The sequence below is a fragment of the Mauremys reevesii genome, linkage group 4 (assembly GCF_016161935.1).
Source record: "Mauremys reevesii isolate NIE-2019 linkage group 4, ASM1616193v1, whole genome shotgun sequence".
Classification (NCBI taxonomy): domain Eukaryota; kingdom Metazoa; phylum Chordata; order Testudines; family Geoemydidae; genus Mauremys; species Mauremys reevesii.
In genome coordinates, this window is record NC_052626.1 from 128342229 (window position 1) to 128366182 (window position 23954).

Below are 23954 nucleotides of genomic sequence, written 5' to 3' on the forward strand. Positions count from 1 at the left end.
GAGAGTGTGTCCTCTAGTGGTCAGACTGGGGAGCAGAGAGTCAGGACTCCAGGGCCTATTCCAAGCTCTTGAAGGCAACATCCTCTAGTGATTAGATCAGGGATGGAGAGTCAGAACTCAGGGGTTTTGCTGTTTGGCAAGTACTTAACCACCCTCTGCCTCAGTTTCCCCATCTGTAAAACAAGATCAACAATATTTATCCACATTGGGGTGAATGACCCTAATTACTTAGTGTGTGCAACGTGCCTTGAGCTCTTCAGACAAAAGCTGCTATTCTATATACCTAGAAAGCATCATGATGTAGAGCCATTTTGATTCTTTCATGCACTTGGAGCTTGTTGTCTGATTATTAAAGACATTTGAAAGAAACAAGTCATTTATTTAATTCATCTGCACATTTTATTAGCTCGCATCAGAGTTTTTTCTTTTGCAGCACTTCACTGAGTTAGTCTTGCAGAAGCGTAGACCTGTAGTCCAAAAGGCAGCATCACCCTGCTCTTCTGGGTCTGAGGATATCAGTTATCTGCAAGGAGAGGAAAGAATAAATTCAGTCCTTCATAGGCTTATATATATATATAAAATAAATACAATTTTTCCAGTCCTTTATAAGCCACACATACACTGCCAAGTCCTTTATGTACAATGTCCTGTCCTTTATAAGCCTTATACAGTCCTATACAAGATTCACTCCACAGTTCCCAGTCCTTTGCATACAATTCCCAATCCTTTATAAGCCTCACGTACAATTTTCAGCCCTTTACAGCTTTATGTGCAATCCCCACCCTCCTCAGCTTCCACTCTGGAAGAAATGATGACAAACTGAAACCAGCACAGTTGAATTGGAACAGTAATCCCACAGAATGGGTGGAAGCCCTGTTGCTAGGGTTATTTAAACCTAGACTGGAGAAAGCCCTGGAGAACTGACTGTAAATCACAATCCCGTACTGCTCCCCAACAGTGCGTGCATGAATTGACTAAATAACTTACTGTCACAGAATTTTTCTGCCTCTAGTTTTTACATACCGAGGGCCAGCTTATCAGAAGAGCTCAGGGCTAGGCTTTCAAGTGCTCAGCAACACAATCGGGGCCTGAGTTTCAGAGTTCAGCTCACATTCAGACACCTAAATAGAGGCCAGAAGTCCAGAGAGCTCAACACCTAACTCCTTTGAAAATCTGGCCTCGATTGCAGGTGCTGAGCAGTTTGGCCAATGTGGCCTAATTTATGGATGCTGCATTCTGCTGAAAATTTCACCCTACAGCCTGAGATCCTTCGTTGTTACTCACTGTTTAGTTGGGGCTGGATTGTGCAGTCCTTTTGCATACTGCTCCGCTGAGCTTTTAGTCACGTAGTCCCATTGGTGGGGTGACTTGTGTATGTGCACAACAGTGTGAATAAGAGATGTGTGAGCTGGCCCTATGTCCTCACTAAGGCAAACCTCATTGACTTCAGGGCCGAACAATTAGAACCTCAATTAGCCCTTAAGTTTCTATGTACAGCAACGTTCCCCAAAATACCTACAACTTGGCAAAACCAAGAGCCTGGTTCTGACCTCTGTCAGACCCCTGTAAACAGAGAATATTTGCACTGAAGAAACTGGAGATACACTGATGTGTAACTGTTATAAAGGTACGATCCAATGCTCAAGGGAGACAATGGAAAGTCTCCCTTTGACTTCAGTAGGTGTTGGGACAGAAAGCAAAGGCTAAATTGTGGCTGTGCCATAAGCCCCATGTACAGAACAGCGCTGAGTTGTGCTGTCTAAGCAGTAGACTGAGAAGTAGACTGTGCCCCCTAGTTTCTCCTCCTCTGTGGAGGGGAAGGGAACTTACACGGTGTCAGGCTTACAGCTGGTGCAGTGTGTTACGACTACACCTATATTTTCCCCTTGTGGTCCAGCAAGGGCACCCCCTCTAGGCTCTCAGCCGTCTCCTCTCCTGGGTGCAGATGGATTTCTCTCTCCCTCCTGACCGGGTTTTACCAGGCTGCACAGTCCCCTGCCTATACTGTGAGTTCCTCAGAAAGTCAGACTGACTAAACAGATCTGCTTTGCTTCTCCCGAGAGGCTAAAAGGAACGTAATTGCCCACAGGTACAAGCTACTACACAGCCCTTTCTAAGCAAGCACATTTATTCTTAAGGCGAAAGCATTACAGAGAAAACATTAAACACTAAAAGAACCTACACATGTGCTAATAAGCCTACCAGAGATCACCCCCCCACAAGTTCAACAAAGGCTCTGGTAGGAGTCAGCCCTTCCAACCCCACCACGGGGTTTTTCTTTGTTTATAACTTCAGAATACTTTTTGCTCAGAACAAGAACCCCCATGAATAGGTCAAGTCCTTCCAACCCTTTCCAGGAAGGGCTGGGGTGTCCCTGGGACAGAAGGTCCTATCCGGTTGTTGGATCAGAAAGTAGGCCCAGAGTCACTTTAAACTCAGGCTATTTATCCAAAAGTCTTCTGGTCTCTAGAGAATCCAATCTGAGCCAGTATAGGAGAGCCCTCCCAGGGGTGGGGCCTCTCGTGAGGTGAATTTGCCTCATCACCCACCCCTGTTCTTAGCTACTGGAGGGCTCCCTCAGGGAATCATATACAATCCCTGGCCCACAATGATGCATAATATTTAATACCGTAAGATCACCCATAGATATGCCATCTCTGACACACAGAGGATGTCCCCAGCATGCTGACACAACTGCACTGATTGCATTGTGGGGTGGAGCCGAAGCTCCACTCGCACATGTATGTGGACTGGCAGCCGCATGGAGGCTGCTGTCCCCTCCGCGTTGGTACCCCTGGTGTGAGTAGACAGCTCAGTGGAGTAAGGGGGGGTCTTACACCCTCTTTTAATCCCCTGGGTTGGTGCGTAGGATGGGCCACACTCTGGCCTTAAGGGAAGAGAGAAGCAGACTCAAAAACCCAGTATTTAGGTACCTAACTCCCACTGAGTTCCCCTTAGCTATTCAGTGCCCCACCTGGGCTGGCCTGCAATGTGCGATTTGCCCTTAATGCACATTCAGGAGGAGAAGGCAGCTCCTCCGCCTTGCTTTTATGCGGACACATTTTCAAACAGCTGGAACAATATGTTCGCAAGATTGTCCCCTGGCCACGGAGGAGGGACATGAACGCGGGGAGCAGTACCAAGGGTGGCTGCTTGGAAATGGTGCAATGTCACTGTAACGATCGAAAACAGCACCGAGAGACCGTCTGGGCAATGGGAAGGGAGCTTAATGTTCTTAAGCGCAGAGTGTATCCATGGTGGAACGGGGGGACAATGAGGATTCCGTAAAGGGAGCAAACATGACACAAAAGCCATTTCCACAATACAAATATCACTAGGGGAGGGAGAGAGGCACAGTTCAAGTTCCTTACAGTACCATTTCGAGCGTCCAGTAGCATCTCAGTTAGCAGTTCCTCCAGGACGTGTTGGTATTTTTCCAGCTGCCTAGCGTCGAGCTGCATTCCAGTTTCTCCAGGAGCAGTCAGCTGTGAAGGAAGGCATGGTTAACCAAAAAAGGAAAATGGAGTAGGGGAGATGGATAACCACACCTCCTACTTCATCAGTGTTGAAGAACAAGGGATCTTGTGCACAGAATTAAGTGCTACAACTTGCTGGAGTTTTCCCCACCAACCCCATAGACAGCCACTGGAAGTTGTAGTACGAGGAACAAGCTGTAAGTTCTGTCACATGGACTAAAGCTGGGCTGATTTAGTCTCCTATTTGGGGTTTGATCATGCACCGTTCAAATCAATGCTAGTTTCCTCATGGACATGAATGGGAAGAGGGACTGCACCCTTAGCAGGGGCGGCTCCAGGCACCAGCGCTCCAAGCGCGTGCCTGGGGCAGCAAGCCACGGGGGGCGCTCTGCCGGTCGCTGCTAGGGCGGCAGGCAGGTTGCCTTCGGCGGCATGCCTGCGGAGGGTCCGCTGGTCCCGCGGCTTCCCGTGGGACCAGCGGACCCTCCGTGCTTGGGGCGGCAAAATGTCTAGAGCCGCCCCTGACCCTTAGTATGGTGGACACTGACGTGGACTGGGTCTTCACAAGAGATAAGTGGCCTTGAGGGCAGTCCTTGAACTCTTTACTCACTCTTGGGTTGCTAGAAGTCCCAGAGTTTCAATCCATTGGGTCATCCAGATGTTCGCTTGGAAATGTAGGCCGGATAGGCCACTGGCAACGAACAGCATACGGCCTCTGCAATTAGCAGAGGTCCCAAAGGAGAAAGTGATCCTTGAACTTGATAACCCCCGGTTTGCAACTCGTTCTCAGGCCAGTCGTTCTATTGACTCCGATGCCTGAATAAGAGCTGTAGGACGAGGCACATTTCTGCATCCAGCACCTCAGGATAGCTGTTGCTGGGATGTAACAAAAGTGAACGAGTTGCTCAGGCCACATTTGGGGGTGGTAGTCAGACTCCAGGATGTGCCTGATATTTAATGTTTAAGACTGAGAATGCTCAGTGTTTAGACACTAATATTGGACAGTTTTGGAAGAGCAGATGTGTTAACTAATGTCCTGGCCAAATTCCAGCTCAGCTAGACTTTACATCCTACTCAGCTACATTTCCCATGGATCCACATTCTTTCTCCTTCCCTTTTGCTGATGATGAAGAATAGTGATGTTTCCAACTCAGAAGTGGCTGCACTGCCTGGTGGGTGAAACTATCCCTGGGCTGTAATAGAGGAGCCCAATTTTCTAACTTGGGTGACTGAACAAACGTGCCTCCGAGGGCTCCGATCGGCACATAGATGCCTAAAAAAACTTGGACTTTCAGAAAACCTTTGACAAAGTCCCTCACCAAAGGCTCTTAAGCAAACTGAGCAGTCATGGGATAAGAGGGAAAGTCCTCTCCTGTATCACTAACTAGGTTAAAGACAGGAAACAAAGGCCTGGTCTACACTAGGGTTGGGGGGGTCGAACTAAGGTACGTGACTTCAGCTACGCGAATAGCGTAGCTGAAGTCGAACTACCTTAGTTCAAACTTCTTACCTGTCCAGACGCCGCGGGATCAAAGTTCGCGGCTCCCCCGTCGACTCCGCCACCGCCGTTTGCGGTGGTGGAGTTCCGGAGTCGACGGGAGTGCGTTCGGAGTTCGAACTATCGCGTCTGGATTAGACGCGATAGTTCGAACTCCGAGAAGTCAAACGCTACGCGTCGACCCGGCAGGTAAGTATAGACCTACCCAAAGAGTAGGAATAAATGGTCAGTTTTCAGAATGGAGAGAGGTAAATAGAGGGGTACTCCAAGGATCTCTACTGGGACCAGTGCTGTTCAACATATTCATAATGATCTGGAAAAAGGGGTAAACAGCAAGGTGGCAAAGTTTGCAGATGATACATAATTACTCAAGATACATGCAAAGCAGACTGTGAAGAGTTACAAAGGGATTTCACAAAACCGGGTGATTGGGCAACAAAATGGCACATGAAATTCAGTGTTGATAAATGCAAATTGGAAAACATAATCCCAAATATACATATGAAATGATGGGATCTAAATTAGCTGTTATCACTCAAGAAAGAGATCTTGAAGTCATCGTGGATAGTTCTCTGAAAACATCTGCTCAATGTGCAGAGGCAGTCAAAAAAGTGAACAATGTTAGGGACAATTAAGAAAGGGAAAGATAATAAGACAGTAAGTATCATAATGCCCCTATATAAATTAGTGAAATGCCCACACCTCAAATATTGCATGCAGTTCTGGTCGCCACATCTCTCAAAAGATATATTAGAAATGTAAAAGCTACAGAGAAGGGCAACAAAAACGATTAAGGGTATGGAACAGCTTCCACATGAGGAGAGATTAAGAAGACTGGGATTGTTCAGCTTGGAAAAGAGACAACTAAGGGGGGATATGATGGAAGTCTATAAAAATCATGACTGGTGTGGAGAAAGTGAATAAGGAAGTGTTATTTACCCCTTCACATAGCACAAGAACCGGGGTCACCCAATGAAATTAATAGGCAACAGGTTTAAAACAAAACAGAAGGAAGTATTTCTTAACACAGTGCACAGTCAACCTGTGAAAATCATTGCTAGGGGATATTGTGAAGACCAAGAGCGTAGCTGGGTTCAGAAAGGAATTAACTACATTCATGGGGAATAGCTCCATCAATGGCTATTAGCCAAGATGGTCAGGGATGCAACCCCAAGCTCTGGGTGTCCCTAAGCCTCTGATTGCCAGATGCTGGGATGGGATGATAAGGGACGGATCACGTGAGGATTGCCCTGTTCTCTTCATTCCCTCGGAAGCACCTGGCATTGGCCACTGTCAGAAGGAAGAATGCTGGGCTAGATGGCCCAATATGTTCTTATGTTCTAAAACAGGTATTTTTCTGCCCCAGGGTGCTGATTTAAGAGTCCAACAGTGAAGCTGGATGGACTCAAGTTTGTAAACTTGGTACCCGCGCTACAAGGTCCTTAGAAATCCTGCAGGTTCAAAGGTGCTGGACAATTCACAGTGATAACAAGCCTACTTTAGTAAATATCCAGATAAATCCCAAACCAAAAGCCAGACGCAGACTTGCAAACTCCTGAGCAGCAGTGAGAGGTGTTTATTGAGAGGTTAGTAAAAGATCAGTAGATTTTTCACCATCCGTATTGCCAGGCAGGGAAGTAGACTCAGGGGCTGAGCTGCTAAATTTTCGAGGCAATTTTTCAAGGCTGAGGTGCACCCTGCACCCGTCCTCTGATATAAACTTGCTCAGTGCCTGGGTCCAGTTTATAGGAATTGGGTAGTATCCCTTTAAACAATTCCTAAGCCTGCTAGTGGCACTCATTCACTGTCTTCTATTGCAGAAGCCATCAGAACCCAACAGAGCAGCAGTGTACACATATAGATAGGCCTCATATGTTTGTATCTGGTCAACGAATGTGGTTATTGGATACCCAATTGCACCTGTGTGGTTTCCTCATATACTTAAGGGTCCCTGCCACCATTCCCCTCACCTTGATGATCTCGCCCTCGTCCACACGCTCCACGTCAGAGAGCTCAGTAACGTCTCCGCCTTCCGATCGCTTCTGCAACATCAGGGATTTCTTCTGCGCTTTGTTCCTCTGTTTCTCCTGAAGCCACATGGCAAGGTACAGTAACGAACAAACACCAAGGATCAGGAAGGTCACAGGGACAAGGGTCGGGGTGGGACAGAGTGGCTGCTTGTTCAGCAAAGGATGACGCGCGCTGGAGTAGGGTCCATGGAGCAGCTCCATGGCCGTGAGGTGACCTGGTGGAGGGGAATCCACATGCAGCGGAGCTCTCCAGCACCAAGCTGAGTGACTTGGGGGCAGGATTTGGACCTTGGTTTGCAAATGGGAATTCCCTTCCTTACAAATCCCCTGCTCCCTTTGCATGGATCATCCCTTACTGGTGACGCCTTGTCCTTGCTGCTGGTGCCGCTCTGACATGACACCAGCTGTTATTTTGGTACCAAGTGCATCCCTTGGCAGATCAAGAGGGCCAGCTGGTGTATCCTTCACCTGTGAGAACTGCCAAGCTGAACAGGGCATTGAACCAGAGAAATGAGAAACCAGCGAAACCTAATGAGTCACCTTTAGTCCATCCCCTGGGAACCAGTGCAGGATTATTCCCCGCAGTCCTCCTGATCCAGTGCCCATTGGAAAGACTCCCATTGATTTCAATGGACACTGGGTCAGATCCTATCGTACAGACAAAAAGTCAAAGAGTTGGTGTTCCTTGAGCGGGCACTGGGCTCAAACCAACCTTTCAGTTAACAGCCTAAAGCTCTACGGGGTGACCCAGTAGAAGGTAACTTCCTTGATCTGCTAAGAGACGTGGATGCGCACTGGTGGCCAGAGAAGCACGGCAGCTGAGTGGATTGAGCTTGGGGTTAGGCATTTCTGACTCCTAACCCGGGTTCTGCCACTGGCTCCTTGTGTGACCTTGAGGAAGTCATGTCAGCCCCTGTACTTCTGTTTCCTCATCAGTAGAATAAATACTGATACTCAGCAGCATCGTGGGAGCGGTGCTGAGGTTTAATTAGTCTATACCTGTCCAGCCCCTTTGCCAACATCAAGCACATCACTCGTGCTATGTATTATTAATAGGCCATTCTGGGGCGGGTTGTATTGTCCCTCTATGATATATGCAGTGAAATCCCTCCTCAGCGCAAACCCCAGGAGAGCAGCGAAAATTGAGGGGGGTTGAAAGGTTTCACACTATGGCTTTGGGAACCCACTGTGGGGGTCTTTGGAGTGGTTGTTCAAGGCAGGGTCTGTCTATTGGAGGTGGGGCCGTAGTGCTGCCCTAACTGCCACACTGAATTTTAAAAGGGGTATTTTCAGTGTGAGAGGCAGATTTTGGACAAAAAAGGGACTCCTCTCTTGCCCCAGAGGACCCTTGATTGTGATGAGCACCCCAGGGGGAAGAGAATTTGTATGGGCTACTGCAGAAGTCCACATCAATGTACATTCTATAGGCCAGTGCTGAAACACAATGGGGAAGCTTTCATAGCTGCTTCCCATTTCTCATTAGTTTGCCTTATTGTTTAAACTGGATCCACATACTTCCCCTTGCCTCTGATAGTGGTGAAGAATGACCATACGCCACCCAAGAAGTGGCCGCATGGATGCTCAGCAGACACACCAAGGGAAGAATAGGCCATCCCTGCTAATTCCTAGACAGGGTGTGAAATCCTGGCCCCATTGAAGTCAAGGGGAGTATCACTAATTATTTCAAAGGGGCCAGGGTCAGATCCTGGCCCCTTTGAAATAATTAGTGATGGTGGTGGGTGAGAAGCTTGCCTGTGCCGTGTGAAAACAGAGAACATTAGGCTCTAGGGCTGTCAGCTTGGCATCTTTCAGCAGCATTAGTTTCACATCAAAAGAAAAGGATTTTCCTCTATGCGTGTCCCAGAACTGAAACCTATTTGGCGCATGGTTAATTATTTGTTAGAACAAAGAGGCACAGCAGAATTATGACGGGAGACTGCAGCTTCTCCATAAAAATCCGAGCCATTAGCAATTATAAAAGAAAACCCGTTAAAAAATATCCACAGACAAATGTAAATGGGCCTTTTGTTTCCACTATCCTATTTTATGTTCAACTGAATCCTGGCTCTTGCAGTCTAATCCTGAGTCTTTCACTCAAAGTCCTCTGCGGGACTCGTGAATACAGTGCCTCCCACACTTTGAGGATCCTGTAAGTTGCCCTACCGAGCTCATCCTAGTACTGCTGTGGGACCTGTCGTGCTATGGGGAGTCTGTTCCAGCTACATTTCCACTAGAGATGAACTTGAGAGAGCTGGTCTGAACCTTTGACCCACTGAGAGCTTTACATGAGTAAGAATTATGTTGGCCTGAGGTTCGTCTCCCATGGAAAGCCCCAGCTAAGAAAAGCATTGCTCTTCAGGCAAGCACATAAATGTGTGTTTAAAGTTAAGCCCAGGCTTACACGATTTCCTGAACCAGGGCCAAAGTCAGCACTCTGAGCATGCTTGCAGACTATCACTCTGTAAGTACAGTCTTAGGCCGTTGCCTGACAGGTTGGTGGTTTGAACCCTTGCAAGGGATACCAGCTCCACCGCAACACCACTGAGAATAAACTGAGCCAGTTCCCCTGGACTTGCCCCACTTTTCCAACAACACAGGCTTAAAGAAATCATCCCCCTTGTCTTTTCTCACCTGTGCTGTGTGAGGCCTGGCACTGGCGCACTTGAGGATTTAGTGGGTTAGCACACTAGCCCTTCACCTCTGGAGACTGGTCATCTCAAGGCATAAGAGAAATGGGTCTGCTGCTCTCAGCCAGACCCTTAGTGGATGATGAGGGTCATCTGGGTATGTTCTCGATCAATCAATTCCCTGCCACTGCAGGGGCCTCAGGCATTAGTGCACCTCAGTGCCTCCTGTTCTCTACCCATGGCACAAAACTGTTTAGTTTCATGAGGGCTGTGATACTTTGGTCTAATTCTGGTGGTTGGGGTTGGCATGGAGATGGCTGGGTTGTATGTAGTGGCCTCTGCCTGACAGGTGGTCAAACTAGCTCCGGTGGTCCCTTCTGGCCTTAAACTCTATGAATCTATGACTGGTAACATCATGAAACCATCTATCAAACAGGCACTGTCTCTGCTCAGAGGGGATGAACTATGAGCTACACCTGGGAAGCATGCACAGGATGTGCCTTTCTGCACCACACGGGGCTCTGGCCATTGCAGTATGGTGCTCAGGGGTTACCTGCATCCTCTCGATGTCGCTGCGAGTGAAGAAGGCTAGGTAGCCTTCAGTCTGTTCAGCCAGCATGGCCACCACGTACACCACCAGCAGAGAAGCCACCACCTTCCTCGAAACCATCATGGAGCTTGAGAAAGCCTGAGCAACACAGGAGAGGGGAGGGTCAGAACATGCCAGCAGGGATGGCTGCCTCCTGCGGTGCACAGCAGTTCAACCAACATCCAGAAAGGAATAACCCTGAGTTATAGTTCAGACAATTTATCCTTCCTGGGACACGGAGCTTGGGTTTAATAAACAACTTTCTTTGGCGTTTATTTCTGATCAATAGCCATAGACTTCATATTTGCTCTCCAAGCTGCTTCTGTCACTGACATTAGGTGTTGAGTGACAGTCTAACATCCCCTCGAGGGCCTGACCTCCAGCCAATGGTCCAATCCTAAGAATGATAAACACTCCACAATTGCAACTCCCACTTCCCTACAGGATTCACCTCCACATGGTCTACACCCAGTGAGCCATATGATTTGGCAGCTGGGGATGCTTACCTGGTATAGGAGGCAAAGTGGTTTCAGCAAGCACTTGGGTAAAGATACCTGGGCTTGTTTGCACCTGCTTTGCACAGCACAGAGCTGGGAAACTTCACCGGCTAAGAAGCATTTCTCAGTTCATACAAAAGAAAACTGCTTTGGAGACTGAACCTTTTCATTTAGATTTTGCATATGGGAGCGCTCTCCTGGCATGCTGCTGAAAAGTGATCTGGAAGATAGGTTTCCCCCACAAAGTCCCCAGAACTCTACATTGCTGAACAAAGCAAATGTCTAAAGGTTCGGGCTGAGATTTCCAAAAGTGACTGGTGATTTTGGGTGCCCAACTTGAGACACCTTAAAAGGGGCCTGTTTCCAGAGGGCAGGTGCTCAGCATTTCCTGCATATCAGGCCCCTTTATACTGGGCAGTGAATCCCCAAAATCAGCAGCTGCTTTTGAAAATCTTGGCTTAAAAATGTATGGAGCAACTGCAGGCTGAGGAGGGCCGGGTCTGACTTACACTGAGATGTGAAGTGTACATTTGCATGTCTCTAGTTAGAATGACGTCCTGGCTATAAGGCGCACATGCCCATTGAGTTCCCCACCTTGAGATGGGTGCAGTGTCTAGAATGTCTTCCCTTTGGCAAGCAGAGTTTGGAACTGTGCCAGCTTTTGATAGTCTGCTTTGACTATTGCATCATCCTAAAACACACGAATGCTCTCTGAACCTGCAGCAGCTGTGACTGACAGCCGCCTCGTCTTCTTCATAGGAGGGTCATCTAAACCGACTGGACTTCTAGATTCCCGCCTCTAGAACACAACAGTTTTAGGCTCTGAGTCGGCAAAGGACCGACTGGTTCATAGGAACATTGACTTCACTGGGCCTCCTTGCCTGCGTAAGACCCTTGCTGGACTGGGGCCCGACTCAACCAAGAGGCAGTTTCATTTTCTAACCAAGAGCCAGAGGAAGGGCCACTTCCAAGCACCTCTGTGCAGTTCAAGCCATGGGCCTCTCGACTCCCAGCCTGACTTCTAGCAGCCTGGAAGATGAACACAGAAGAGGATGTGGGGCAGGGGAAATCAGCTCCAGAGGGGAAATCCTGCCTTTATGCAGTGAAAGGGAAGGTTCCACGCAGCCCTGCCTAGAACTCTGCCAACAGACTCCGGTTTAAGTGTGGGCTTCCATGAACCAGGTTCTTATGTAATACCAGTTGTTTGCACTTTAAATTGTATGCACAGCACTTGATGAATGCTTGGGTTTTGCTAGCTGGATAATTAATAATCAGGTTTCATATAACACTTTGTATTCCTGACCCAGCACGTTGCCTCCAAAGATCTCCAAGTGCTCTACTGCATTGTCCCCATCTTACAGTTGGGGAAACTGAGTCATGGAGAGGCAAAGTAACTTGCCCCCGGTTACTGAGTCAATGGCAGAACTGGGAACAGAACTAAGGGGTCGTGCTTTAGGGAGTGGGGTCTAGTGGTCAGAGCAGAGTACAGATCCTATGCTCTCACTTTCTGTCCCTAAGTTGAGAATACAACCCAGGAGTCCTTATTAACAGGACAGCTCTCTAAGCACTGGACGCTGCCATTTCTCATGAATGGGTCTGTTCCTGGGCAGTAACTTCCTATGTTTAAAGCACAGTCTTACGGAGCATTAAATACCTATTCAGTTCTGCCAGCGTTATGCCTCCATTACAGTGTGTATGAAATCCAGACTTGTCCAGGGGAAAATGCTTCAAGCTACCGCACTGAGCTTCCATAGTGAGGGAAGTGTCATGATTTGGCAGCTTTAGTATAACTGTTTTATTATAATTATTTTTATTTTCCCTCAATAAACTTTAGGGGAGGAGAGAGATCAAGCCGGCATGCTAGTGACTCTAATCCCATAAGGGACCTATAAGACAGTATGGACAACTCACACAGGGGGGCTGAGCCCCTTAATAAATCTTGCTAGGTCATACAGTGCTGCAGACATCATTTGCCACCCGAGCTCTACAGGAAACCAGTTTAAAGGGATTTTAAAAACCAGTTTCCAACCTGATTTAACAGCAATTTCACATCAGAGGGAGGATTTATGTAAACATTAAATCTCCTCTTTAAATATTAAAGCGTTCTCTCTTGAACACATTTAATGAAGTCTGGACCCACTATGTAACTGCTTTACTCAATTTTTTCCTGATCCTTAATTATTTTTTAAAAGCTTTTGGTTGAGGCATTATTAAAGGGACACTGGCAGGTCAAATCTGGCCCCAGAATTAGATTTCATGTAAATATAAACTTGTACAGACCAATAGAAACTAACGAATATTCCCTCCCACAGCGTTTGCCACCCGATCGTTTTGCCATTGTGCTAGCACAGGAAAGCCAAGGAAGAGCCATCGTAGATGCCACTGAATAAAAAACACTAGAACTTATGTATCAGATCACAGTCTGTGCTGGTCTTGGGTCTGCTTCTCCATTGTTCTGCACTATGTGCTGTCATTTACACCTGTGCAAAATGCTACCAAAACAAAATGGTAGGGCCAGATTCTAAGGTGGTGTAAACTGGTGTCGCTCCATTGACATCAGTGGAGCTGTGTTGATTTACACCAGTGAAGGATCTGGCCCAGTAGTGGATTACCCCATATTGCAATCACTTTGCACAGGTGCACATGACTTTATGAGGTTTGGGGCAACAGAGGCTTGGCCCCCCTCTGCAACAGGGGCCAGTCCCAGTTGCTAAAAACGCCCACAACAGACAATTCTGTAATATCCTGCCCACATGGTGAGGTTTCTTCCTGACCCTAGGCAGTTAGTGGCTGGCTTATCAGACCTACTGATTGCATTGGGGGATTCTGCTGTTAAATTAGTTGCACCACATGACCCAGTGACGTGCAGCAATCGCCTCTGTGCTGATCAAAAGGGGATTGCCTAGGTCTTTCCTTAAAACAGGATTCTACTGTGCTTATGTCCTGATGCACATTATCTTTCACTAGGATAATTCTTTTGTGTCACCTGATTTATTCCATAACATCAATAAACTGCTGTCCCCCCACCCCAAAATACCCCAGTCATCTCCTTCATCTCCCACTTACTACCACTTTGTGAAGCTGTTCTCTGCTCCTGGAGAAAAGCTCCTGCTTTTTTACTTTATCGAGCCAGCCAGTCTACTGAACATCCCTTCCACACTTTGTAAACAGGACATGTCTTTCATATTTTAAGACTCCAGCTCGGCGCCTCCCCTGGTGAATCTATAGCTTGCTGTTTGTGAGTTACTTTCACTGGTAGCATTTGAAAGTGCCAAGAGGGAAGATCCCAGGGTGGGCATCAGTACAGCATGGTACTCTGGGCACTTTGGCCCAGATTCTACATTGCCCTGCACCTTGCATTGGCATTTCCGGTAAAATGCCATCATTCTGATCTGGGACCTTTGGTCCAAATGACGACACAACACACAGCACAATGAGCAATCAAGCCCTTTATCCTCTGAGCATTGGCTCAGGATCAGTGAGGGACATCAAAAGGTTAATTTAGGCAGAAGTTGCATCTGCTCCATCTCTTGTGTTCAGGGCATCTCCTGGAGCGCTCTATTCCTGTATGGCTCCCTGAGTCTCTGCCTCATATTCCATTGTCTGATGGGTCTAACGGGCAGTTAATGAGAACAGAGTCAGTTTAATCAGTGCTCATACAGAGAGGGAAGTGCAGAAAGCAACTTCCTCCTGGATGAAACAGTGATGTTGATCCCCCTTATTAGGCTTGAGGCATCTCTCCTGTTTAAAAGTTTCTGTTGAGCTGCAATCAACTAACTCTTGCCGTGGCAGCTCTGCGGGTGGCAGGGTAGGCTGGATTGGCCCTTCCTATCTCTGAGAGTTCAGCAGGATGTATCTGGATGGAGACTGAGAGCAGCAGCAGCCTCATCAACAACAAGAAATTAAACTCCATGGAAAAATGGATGCAAGAAATCAAAGAGGAGAAGAGCTTAAATACCATGATAATGGGCATTATCGGAGGGGCAGGAGGAACAAAGAGAGAGAAATTGTTGGAGGGCAAATGATGTTAAAGGAAGGAAGAGAGGAAAGAAACGAGGGGACAAGGCACAATAATAACGATCGTCCCAAAGTGTAAAGTATCTTCCACCTGAGAAGCTCAACATGCTTTAAAATCTCCAGGGTGAAATTCACTGCAAGAGATCTATGTGCCATTTAAGTCCTACTTGTAATAGAATATCAGTCTTGTGCAGGATCTCTCCACAGGGGTGAATTTCACCTAACAGTGAACTAAATCTCCATCCCCGCCCCCAATGAAGTGGGTAAATATTATCATCCCCATTTTACAGAGAGGGATGTGAATCATGGAGACCCCCCCAGTCCACAAAACAAGCTGGAGAACCCATGAGTCCTGAGTCCCCGTCCTCAGCTGTAGCATTGGGACCATCCCCAGATGGGAAGAGGCTGTTTCTCTTATTAGCGACATCCAGTTCAAGGTGCACGTAAGGGAACCAGGAACGATCACTAGAACCGGTGAGAGAAATTTAAATGGAACCATAGTCCACTGGAACATGCAGCTCTGCCAAAATCAAAAAGCTCGAGTTTGTCAGAATTTTGTTTTGGAAGAAAACCAGAGGGAAAAAAATAGTTCTGGCAACATTGAAATGTCCTGTTTTGACATTTCCATAATGAAACTTTTTGGTTTGATTTAAAAAACCCCTGTATTCGATCATGTCTAAACCATTTTTGTTGGTTCAGAATCTTCCTTCATGGAGAATTCTGAAAGGTTTGGTTTTCCGCTCCCATTTGGAAAGGATCTCAAAATCCTTCATGAAATGGAACTTTTGTCCTCTGCTGACCCTATCTGAAACCGCTGAGCTTTGACTGTCCATTGCAGCATTATCACAAGCAGAAATGAAGACACTTATCACTTACCTAGAGAGTGCAGCAGTCTCTCCTTGGCAGTCAGGGATTTCTGGTCTCTCCTGTGTGCTCCTGCTCAATCTCTCAGCCCTTTATAGGCCAACCACAAGCACTCAGTTACATCACCAATAATCAATGGTGCCCGTGGCTCCCAGACGTGGTCACTGGATACTTTGGGTGCATAGAAACGGGTTTGTTGCGCAGGCAGCAACTTCTTCTGCAAGGAATTTTTTTTAAGAGTTCCCAGTTTCCAAGGAAGATCACATCCCACCCCCACAAGTGGCTGTCCTCAGAATGACTCTGCTGTTCTGAGTGCTGCCCACACCGGGACCGTACCTTAGCTGGGATCACGGTAAGCAAACCATCCCAACTACTTGCAGACCCTCACACCCCTCTGCACCCTGTTTTGCATTGCATGGGCAGGGGTACTCCTGGGCTGGCTCCCGTCTACTCATCACCTAGGAACACAATGCTTGCGTGAGGTCATCATGAGTCAAATCCTGACCCCTTGGAAGATGACAAAAGTTCTCATTAAAATATTTGGCTCTATGGAAACACTGTGGGTCAAATTCAGAGCTGACCTGTATCTCACGCCAGAGAGGAAGGATGAACTTGTGGTTATGACAATGGATTTCGACTCGGGATATCTGAGTTATATACCAGGCTCTGCCACAGACTCTTTGTGTGACCATGGCCAAGTCACTTAAAATAATCTGTGTGCCTCAGTTTCCTCATCTGCAAAACGGGTAATAACTAAGGCTACGTTTTAGTCACAGGTATTTGTAGTAAAAGTCATAGACAGGTCATGGGCAATAAACAAAAAGTTAGGGCCTCGTGACCTGTCCATGACTTTTACTAAAAATATCTGTGACTAAATCTTACCTGCTGAGAGGGGGATGCTCCTGAAGACTGCTGCTGTGGGGGCAGGCAGCCTGGGGCCCTGATGCAGCTGGAGGGAGGGCTGCCCGGGGCCCCCTGGCACTGGGGGGGGGGCTGCCTGGGGCACCGCTATCGCTTCAGGCAGGGTGCCTGGGGCAGCCTGGGGCCCCACTGCCATCGGTCTGGACGAGGGGTGGCCCAGGGCCCTGCCGCCATCACCGCTGGTCGGGACAGAGGATGGCCTGGGGCCCTGTTGCCATTGCGGGTCCGGGCATGGGGCAGCCCGGGCCCCTGCTGCTGCCACTGGTCCGGGTGGGGTATGGCTTGCAGTCCCACTGCTGCTCGTCAAGGCGGGGGCAGCCCAGGGTCACACGGACACTGCTGCTGGTCCCAGACCGCTGCTCCAGGGCAGTGACAGGGATCAGCTGCCTGGGGCTGCCAGAGCAGTGGCCACTGCAGCTGGACCCTGGGCTTCCCCAGCTGCTGGGGTGGTCCTGGGGTCAGCTGCACCAATGCTGCAAAATTCACGGAGGTCACAGGAAGTCACAGAAGCTGTGACTTCCGTGACCTCCATGAATGATTTGCAGCCTTAGTAATGAACCTTCCTTTCTCCCAACCTTTGCTTGTCTGGTCCATTTAGATTGTGATCTCTCTGGGACAGGGGGTTGTATATTACTATGTGTCTGTACAGCACCTAGCACAATAAAGTCTGGATCTTAACTGAGGGCTGTAAATGAAACCAAAATGCCAACAGATAACAACAATGATGCCACTGAAATAAACGTAATTCAGGATAAAATGTAACCGATGATATTACAATTGCATGGATTTAAAGGAATGAATGACCTAGAAGAATGTAGAGCCAAATATTAAAATAATAAATAATGTTTTACATATTTAATCTATCTATCACCATTCATCCCAGAGCACTTTATGGATAACTTAAGCCTTTTAAAGTAGTCTAGGAGGTTAATCTATCTTTTTGTATTGTTCCTATTACCATAATATCTGAGCACTTGCCATTCTGTAATACATTTAACCTCTCAACCCTTCTGTGTGGTAGGGCAGTGCTATTATCCCCATTTTACAGTTGGGGAAACCGAGGCAGAAAGACTAAAAGTAGCATGCCCAAGGTCACATGGGAAGTCTGTGGCAGGGCAGGGACCGGAACACAGCTCTCCCAAGCCTAGGCTAGTGACCTAATTACTGGGTCATCCTTCCTCTCTAGATACCATTAGACACATATACTCAGATTCTGTCACGCTGCACCTTGTGTTGTCATTTATACCTGTGCAAAGAGGGTGCAGAATGGTAGCATTTTACACCCACTGTGCACTGGTGTAAATGATGACAGGATGCAGAGCAACAGAGAATCAGGCCAGTTAATTGCCTGGACAGCTTAGAAAATCCCAACCAAGGCTTGTTTCACCCATCACTGAAATGCAGCTGCATTTAGGGCAAAAAAAGAGTCAGCTCCTTAAGGGCCTGATCCCAAACCCACCAAGGTAAATAAAAAGATTCTCATGGACATTGGCTCAATCCTCAATGACACGTTGCAAAGCCATGCAATTTAGGATAGGACCTGAAGACTATCTTGTCCCACAGAACGGCCGGGGAATATTTCAGAAGGCAGTCACCCTCTGGCCACTGACCCTCTGACATTGACCCTACAACGAAACCCTCCAGCTCTCCTGACAAGTCCACAGGATCTGAAGTGATGGCAAGCGGTCAGGACCTCAGCTTCACATCTCATCTGACTGCTGGCAGCTTACAAGGAAACCTGAAAATAAAAGAGCGAGAAACAAAAGGATAAACAAGTTAGCCAATGTATTAAATCCCACTCTGCTTAATGGCTTTCTAGGGTGCTACATCTGTTGTTGAAGTAGAATTCCTGCCCCTCTGCCCGAGTGCCGAGCACCTGCAATATTTGCCAGGTACAAGCTGTGTGTGTGTGAGAGAGCGAGCGAGCAGGGGGAGCTGCGAAACAAGTTAATTAAAATGTTTTTTCTCTTCTGTTCTGCATTACAGCTGGTCAATACAATGTCTACTAACTTTAGAACCTCACCTGTGTTTTACAACAGGTCCCCCGCTGTCATCTCAGTCAATAACTCTCCATTTGGTCCAAAACACTCCTTAAAAAATGCACCAGTAGTTAAGATGCTTCCAAGATCCCTCTGTATTTATTATGGCTTATCACAGGGCCCGCAATGTGGGCGCAGCTGTAAAACTTCAAGAGAGATCAAATAGCTTTGCTCCCAGGGACCATGTGTGCGTTGAGGGCAAGGGGGGGAGGGTGCAATCGCTCATTAGCTTTTCTTCCCTAAAGAACTTGTGAAAACTCATTTGACACCAGCTTTCATTTTAATCGAATTTTCCATTTTTTTTATGGCTATGATGGATGCGGCTGACGAGATGGCAGAGGGAGTCTGGAAGCAGCAAAAGAAAGGTCCCTCTTTCCAAGTGCCAAACTTTCACACATCTCTGGCCTTTTTACCAGGACAATGTGGCTACTTGTCAGATCACCAGTCCATCACCCATGAGATCTCCCACTCCAAAGGAACAACCTTTAAAATAGAAGGGAAGACCATAGAATTAATCAGATTTGCATTAACTAGGTACTACAGGTCGGGTTCTCAGCTATAGGCCAGTGCCCCCATTTACCTAGGTAACAAGGTATGGCTCCTCTGAAATCACAGGCGTCGCTGCTGCTCAGGCAGACACACCCATGCTAGCTTTAAGCTTGTTAGCATGGAGAAAAATAGCAATGAAGTCATGGAGAGACAGGGTTTAGCACAGGCTATATTACCCCTCCTGCAATCCTGGGCACCTATACAGAATTTAGAAGTAAGGGGCTAAAATCCACAACTAATGTAGCTCTTTTGACTTCAGTGTAACCATTGCCTAGATTGCAAGCTCTTTGGGACAGAGACTGGGACTGTTTTTTTGTTCTGTGTACAGCGCCTAGAACAATAGTGTCCTGGTCCATGACTTTGGTCCGCAGCTGAGGAGCTGCTCTGTAGTGTAGTACAGGAGAAGTGTGACCAAAAATAAAATACCCAACCCAGTCTCTGGCCTACAACGGCTCACAAGCTTCAGTTCCTCTAATGTAGCTTCCTTCCAAGGAAGGCATGTGCAAAACTGGCTTTGTAGCTAAAATAGGCTAAACATTCACCATAATGTGGGGTAAATTTAGAAGAGAACAGGCAGTGACTGTAAACCCCCTGGAAATGTATTTCAATTGTAATGTCAAGGAATAATGGCAAAGCTAATTCCCCAGGTCTTCTGCACTGAGCTCGCGTCTCAAAGTCCTGTACTCTCCCCCTTCTCCTTTTTGTCTTGTGCTTGGAGTGTTGTGGCAAAAGGGTTGCATAAAACCATGGGATAAGAAACCGACAGAGTTTGAATTTCCCCTCTAGGGTAAGGCAGTGAGCCAAGCTGCCTGTAGTGGTGTGTGAATGTACAGTGATTGGACAGCCTCAATCTGCCAGTGATATTTGTATGGGTTTTCCTGGAACACCCTAGACAGGCAGACGATCTGTACCAAGATTTAAGCACCTTAAATTTGCCTAAAGTGAGTCTGTTAAGTCTGTCTTTGGATACCTAAATGAGCAGCATGATTTTCAAAGAGCTGCACATGCCGCAACTCCTGTTACCTTCAGTAGGAGCTCAGAACATTTGGAAAAATCAGGCCCATTTATTTGGGCAGCTAAATTTGGATGGAGGGGGCCTAATTTGAAAGTCTCGGGTTCTCAAACTTCATTGCACCGTGACCCCTTTTTGACAATAAAAATTACTACACAGCCCCAGGAAGGGGGACCAAAGCCTGAGCCTGCCCAGACCCTGCTGCCCTAGGTGAGGGGGCCAAAGCCTGTAACCTGAGCCCCACAGCCCAGGGCTTCAGCCCCAGGTAGTGGGGCTCGGGCTTCAGCTTTGGCCCCGGGCCCAAGCAAGTCTAAGGTCAACCCTGGCGACTCATTAAAACAGGGTCCCGACCCACAGTTTGGGAACCGCTGCACTGGACAAACCACGCTCCTGGTTTGTTCTGCACTCTCCGGGCTGTTCTAGGGATGCATCACCAAGCAGGCATTGTCGTCGACGAATGCTGAGCCTTACTAATGAATAAAACGCCTATGGGAAATTTTAATACATTTTCCTTAATATTAAAGCTATATAAATATTTGAAATTCATGGGCTTAGAACGCATGCTAATTTGTGGCATAAATATTTCAAATGCACAGACAAACTCCTGGCCCCATCCCCTCCAAGTACACTGGTTAAATTTCTCCCGACTACTCGGGCCGTGTAATTCATGTTAATTCACTGGTGCGTAGCAGGGGATGGGAGAGAGAATCAATAGCGGGATTTAACTCCTGCTGATTTTAGACATCACTTCACACTCCCGCTTGTAGCAGCAAATACTGATGCCATAGATTAATGCAGAGTTTATCTGTTGTTGTTTTCTCTCCCTACAGTGTCTGCCAGGTTTACATACCAAATCCAGAGCACCAAGGGCCTAATTACTGGGAGTTTTCCTATTGATTGCAGTGAGCTCTGGATCAGGCTCCCACATCAGCTGCATCCACGCTATGAATGGGTGTCAAAGGAAGCAGTGGGAGTAATTTTGAATGAGTTGTCATCTCAGTACCTGGTGGCGGAAAGATCCATTTTAGAGCCAGCAATCCCAGCTTTAGCTTAAAGCAGAAATCTGTTTAACCCTTACAGCACTGATATTTCCAAGCTACTACAAACGTAGAACTAGATCCTCAGCTGGTGTAAATCAGCAACTGGCTTTGATGGAGTTACACTGATTTCGACCAGCTGAGATCTGGTTAATTATTTAAGTGGCATGAACATAAAACTGAGAGTCAGGAACCTTCCCTTCTACAACTCTGCTGGATTTTGGAAAAATCAGTTTGAACTAGTACATTCAAACCTCCCCAGTGTGTGTGTGTGTGTGTGGGGGGGGGAATATACTGTTCTGGAGGGGTAAACACAAATGTGATTCACCTTAACCAACCCCCATGTTTTTTAATGCTGGACAGAGCTGTGGCAACTCTCCCCCTGGAGTAGAACACAGTTAGACATAAATTGACTCCCAAAGCCCTCCAGGAGACTGCATAGGGTTGCGATATCTGTCACACACGTAATGGATGACCTGGCTAGGTCCTCCACAGGCAACTCGGGGAAGGCTGGTAAATGGAAAACATCGTGTGCATCTGACCATTTAAATCCTATGCCCTGGCTCTAGGGGCAGGTAAGTCACTTAGCATTTCAGAAAAGAGTTCATTTCTCCATTGCCAGAGAATATTTATTAGATTTCTCAAAAGTGCAATGTAGCCTTCATACACACTGGGCACCCTCTGACCTTTTATTTTCTTATTTCTTCTCCCTGCCCCCTCTCCTCCCCTGCATTGTTCCCAGACGGAACAACAGAGCGGGTTAAGCATAGCAAGATGAAATGCTAAGGCACTGAGAAGTGCATTAAATAGCTCACTCGCAGGGGCTTCTTGCACAGCCGAATCGGCCAGAAGATGACGTATGGAAGTCTCTCTCACACCGAGGATCCAAAATGAGGTCCTGGTTAGCCAGTAGGAGAACATGATCACTGGACTCCAGGCCACGTCCTTCCTTGGGCACAACCCTCCCTGAAGCCAATGGACATTTTACCAGAGGACGGAACAAGTCTAAACCCACAGGGGAAAGATTCAATCGGGAGCATTTTGTCAGCCTGGCCCAAGGAGATTATCTGTCAATGTGCGAACTGTCGCATGACAAGAAATAGCCGTTCTCAGTGCTGCTGGGTCCCTAGAGATTTTCTGATAGCTTGAGCTGGATTAAGCCAGCCTTGGATGCATAGGATTTATCAGCACTATCAATGGAGAGGTGCCTGTTTCATTCCAGGAATCCTTTGTGGTGAATGTTGCAGTTTATCTGCAACTAGGGATAAGAATTCTCTATTTATTTCTTTATCTTGTTTCAGACCAGCAGGGCATTGATTCGTTCCGCAAGGACAGGTGGAAATCCAGCCACATGCCTGCAGGGTGAAAAGAGAGGTGAGACTCCAGCAGGAATAATAATATCTAGCTCTGACACTGTGGAGGGACACTTACAAGGTGGGGCAAAGGGGATTCAAAGGGGATTCTGAGCTAAAAGACGGTGCTGCAACCTGTGTGAAATCATCGTTCCATTGACGTCAATGGCACAGCTCCCACTGGCTTCACTGCGACGACCCTGACCCTGCAATCTGAGCTGTATGGGCTCAAGGGCCTGATGGCAGGATCTGCCCCACACCTGGTAAAACTCCCATTCAGGTCAAGGGGAATTTTGCCTAAGGAACAAACTGCAGCATCCAGTAGAGCCTCTTTCATACAAACAACCTCAAAATACTTAAGTTAAATAGTAGAGCTATGGAATTACAAAATAAATATCAACAGAGGGAGAGAAAAAGAATTATCATGCTGTTCGTAATTGGCTCGTTATTACCTTCTGCTTCCATTCCATTTATTTGTTGTATTTACCCACTGTCTCTCGCCCAATCACAAGGATTTTTAATGAATCTGTTAACTCAGGGGTTGTACCCTATGACTGGAAAATTGCAAATATAGTACCTGTATTTAAGAAAGGGAAAAAGGTGATGCAGTAGTTTGACCTCCACTGTATGCAAGGTCTTAGAACGAATTTTGAAAGAGAATAGTCAAGGGCATAGAAGTAAATGGTAATTTGGATAAAATGCAACATGGTTTTACAAAAGGTAGATCACGCCAGAGCAACCTGCTCTCTTTCTTTGAGAAGATGACTGCTTTTCTAGACAAAGGAAATGCAATAGATCTAATCTACCTAGATTTCAGTAAAGCATTTATACAGTTCCACATGGAAATTATTAGTTTGATTGAAGAAGATGGGGATTAATATGAGAATTGAAAGGTGGGTAAGGAACTGGTTAAAGGGGAGACTACAACGGATCATGCTGAAAGGTGAACTGTCAGGCTGGAGGGAGGTTACTAGTGGAGTTCCTCAAGGGTCGGTCTTAGGACCAATCTTATTTAACATTTTCAATAACGACTTTGGAACAAGAAGTGGGAGGGTGTTAATACAATTTGCAGATTACAGAAAGTAGGGAGGTATTGCCAATATGGAGGAGGACCAGAATATCATACAAGAAAATCTGGATGACCTTGAAAACTATAGTAATAGAAATGGGATGAAATTTAATAGTCCAAAATCATGTAAATTTAGGGACTAACGAGATTTTTTTGCTATGAGACAGGAACATATCAATTGGAAGAAACAAAGGAGAAAGACCTGGGTGTATTGGTTGATCTCAGCATGGCTATGAGCCACCAATCTGATGCAGCCATGAAAAAAGGCTAATGCAATCCTAGGATGCATCAGGCGAGTTATTTCCAGTAGATATAGGGAGGTGTTATTACCATTATACAAGGCACTGGTGAGTCCTCATCTGGAATACTCTGCGTAG

General features: G+C 47.0%; 1 protein-coding gene across 1 annotated transcript; it reads right to left on the bottom strand.

The window, feature by feature from the left end:
• Positions 1-388: 388 nt before the first annotated feature.
• On the bottom strand, positions 389-18631 carry MLN (motilin). The gene is made up of 7 exons (XM_039538205.1): positions 18543-18631; positions 18130-18257; positions 15611-15815; positions 10185-10319; positions 6945-7061; positions 3377-3485; positions 389-523 (listed from the first exon to the last, which is right to left on the bottom strand). Exons 4-7 carry the CDS (start codon positions 10302-10304, stop codon positions 516-518), a joined length of 354 nt encoding a protein of 117 aa, XP_039394139.1. The 5' UTR covers positions 10305-10319; positions 15611-15815; positions 18130-18257; positions 18543-18631; the 3' UTR covers positions 389-515.
• Between the last annotated feature and the right edge of the window lie 5323 nt (positions 18632-23954).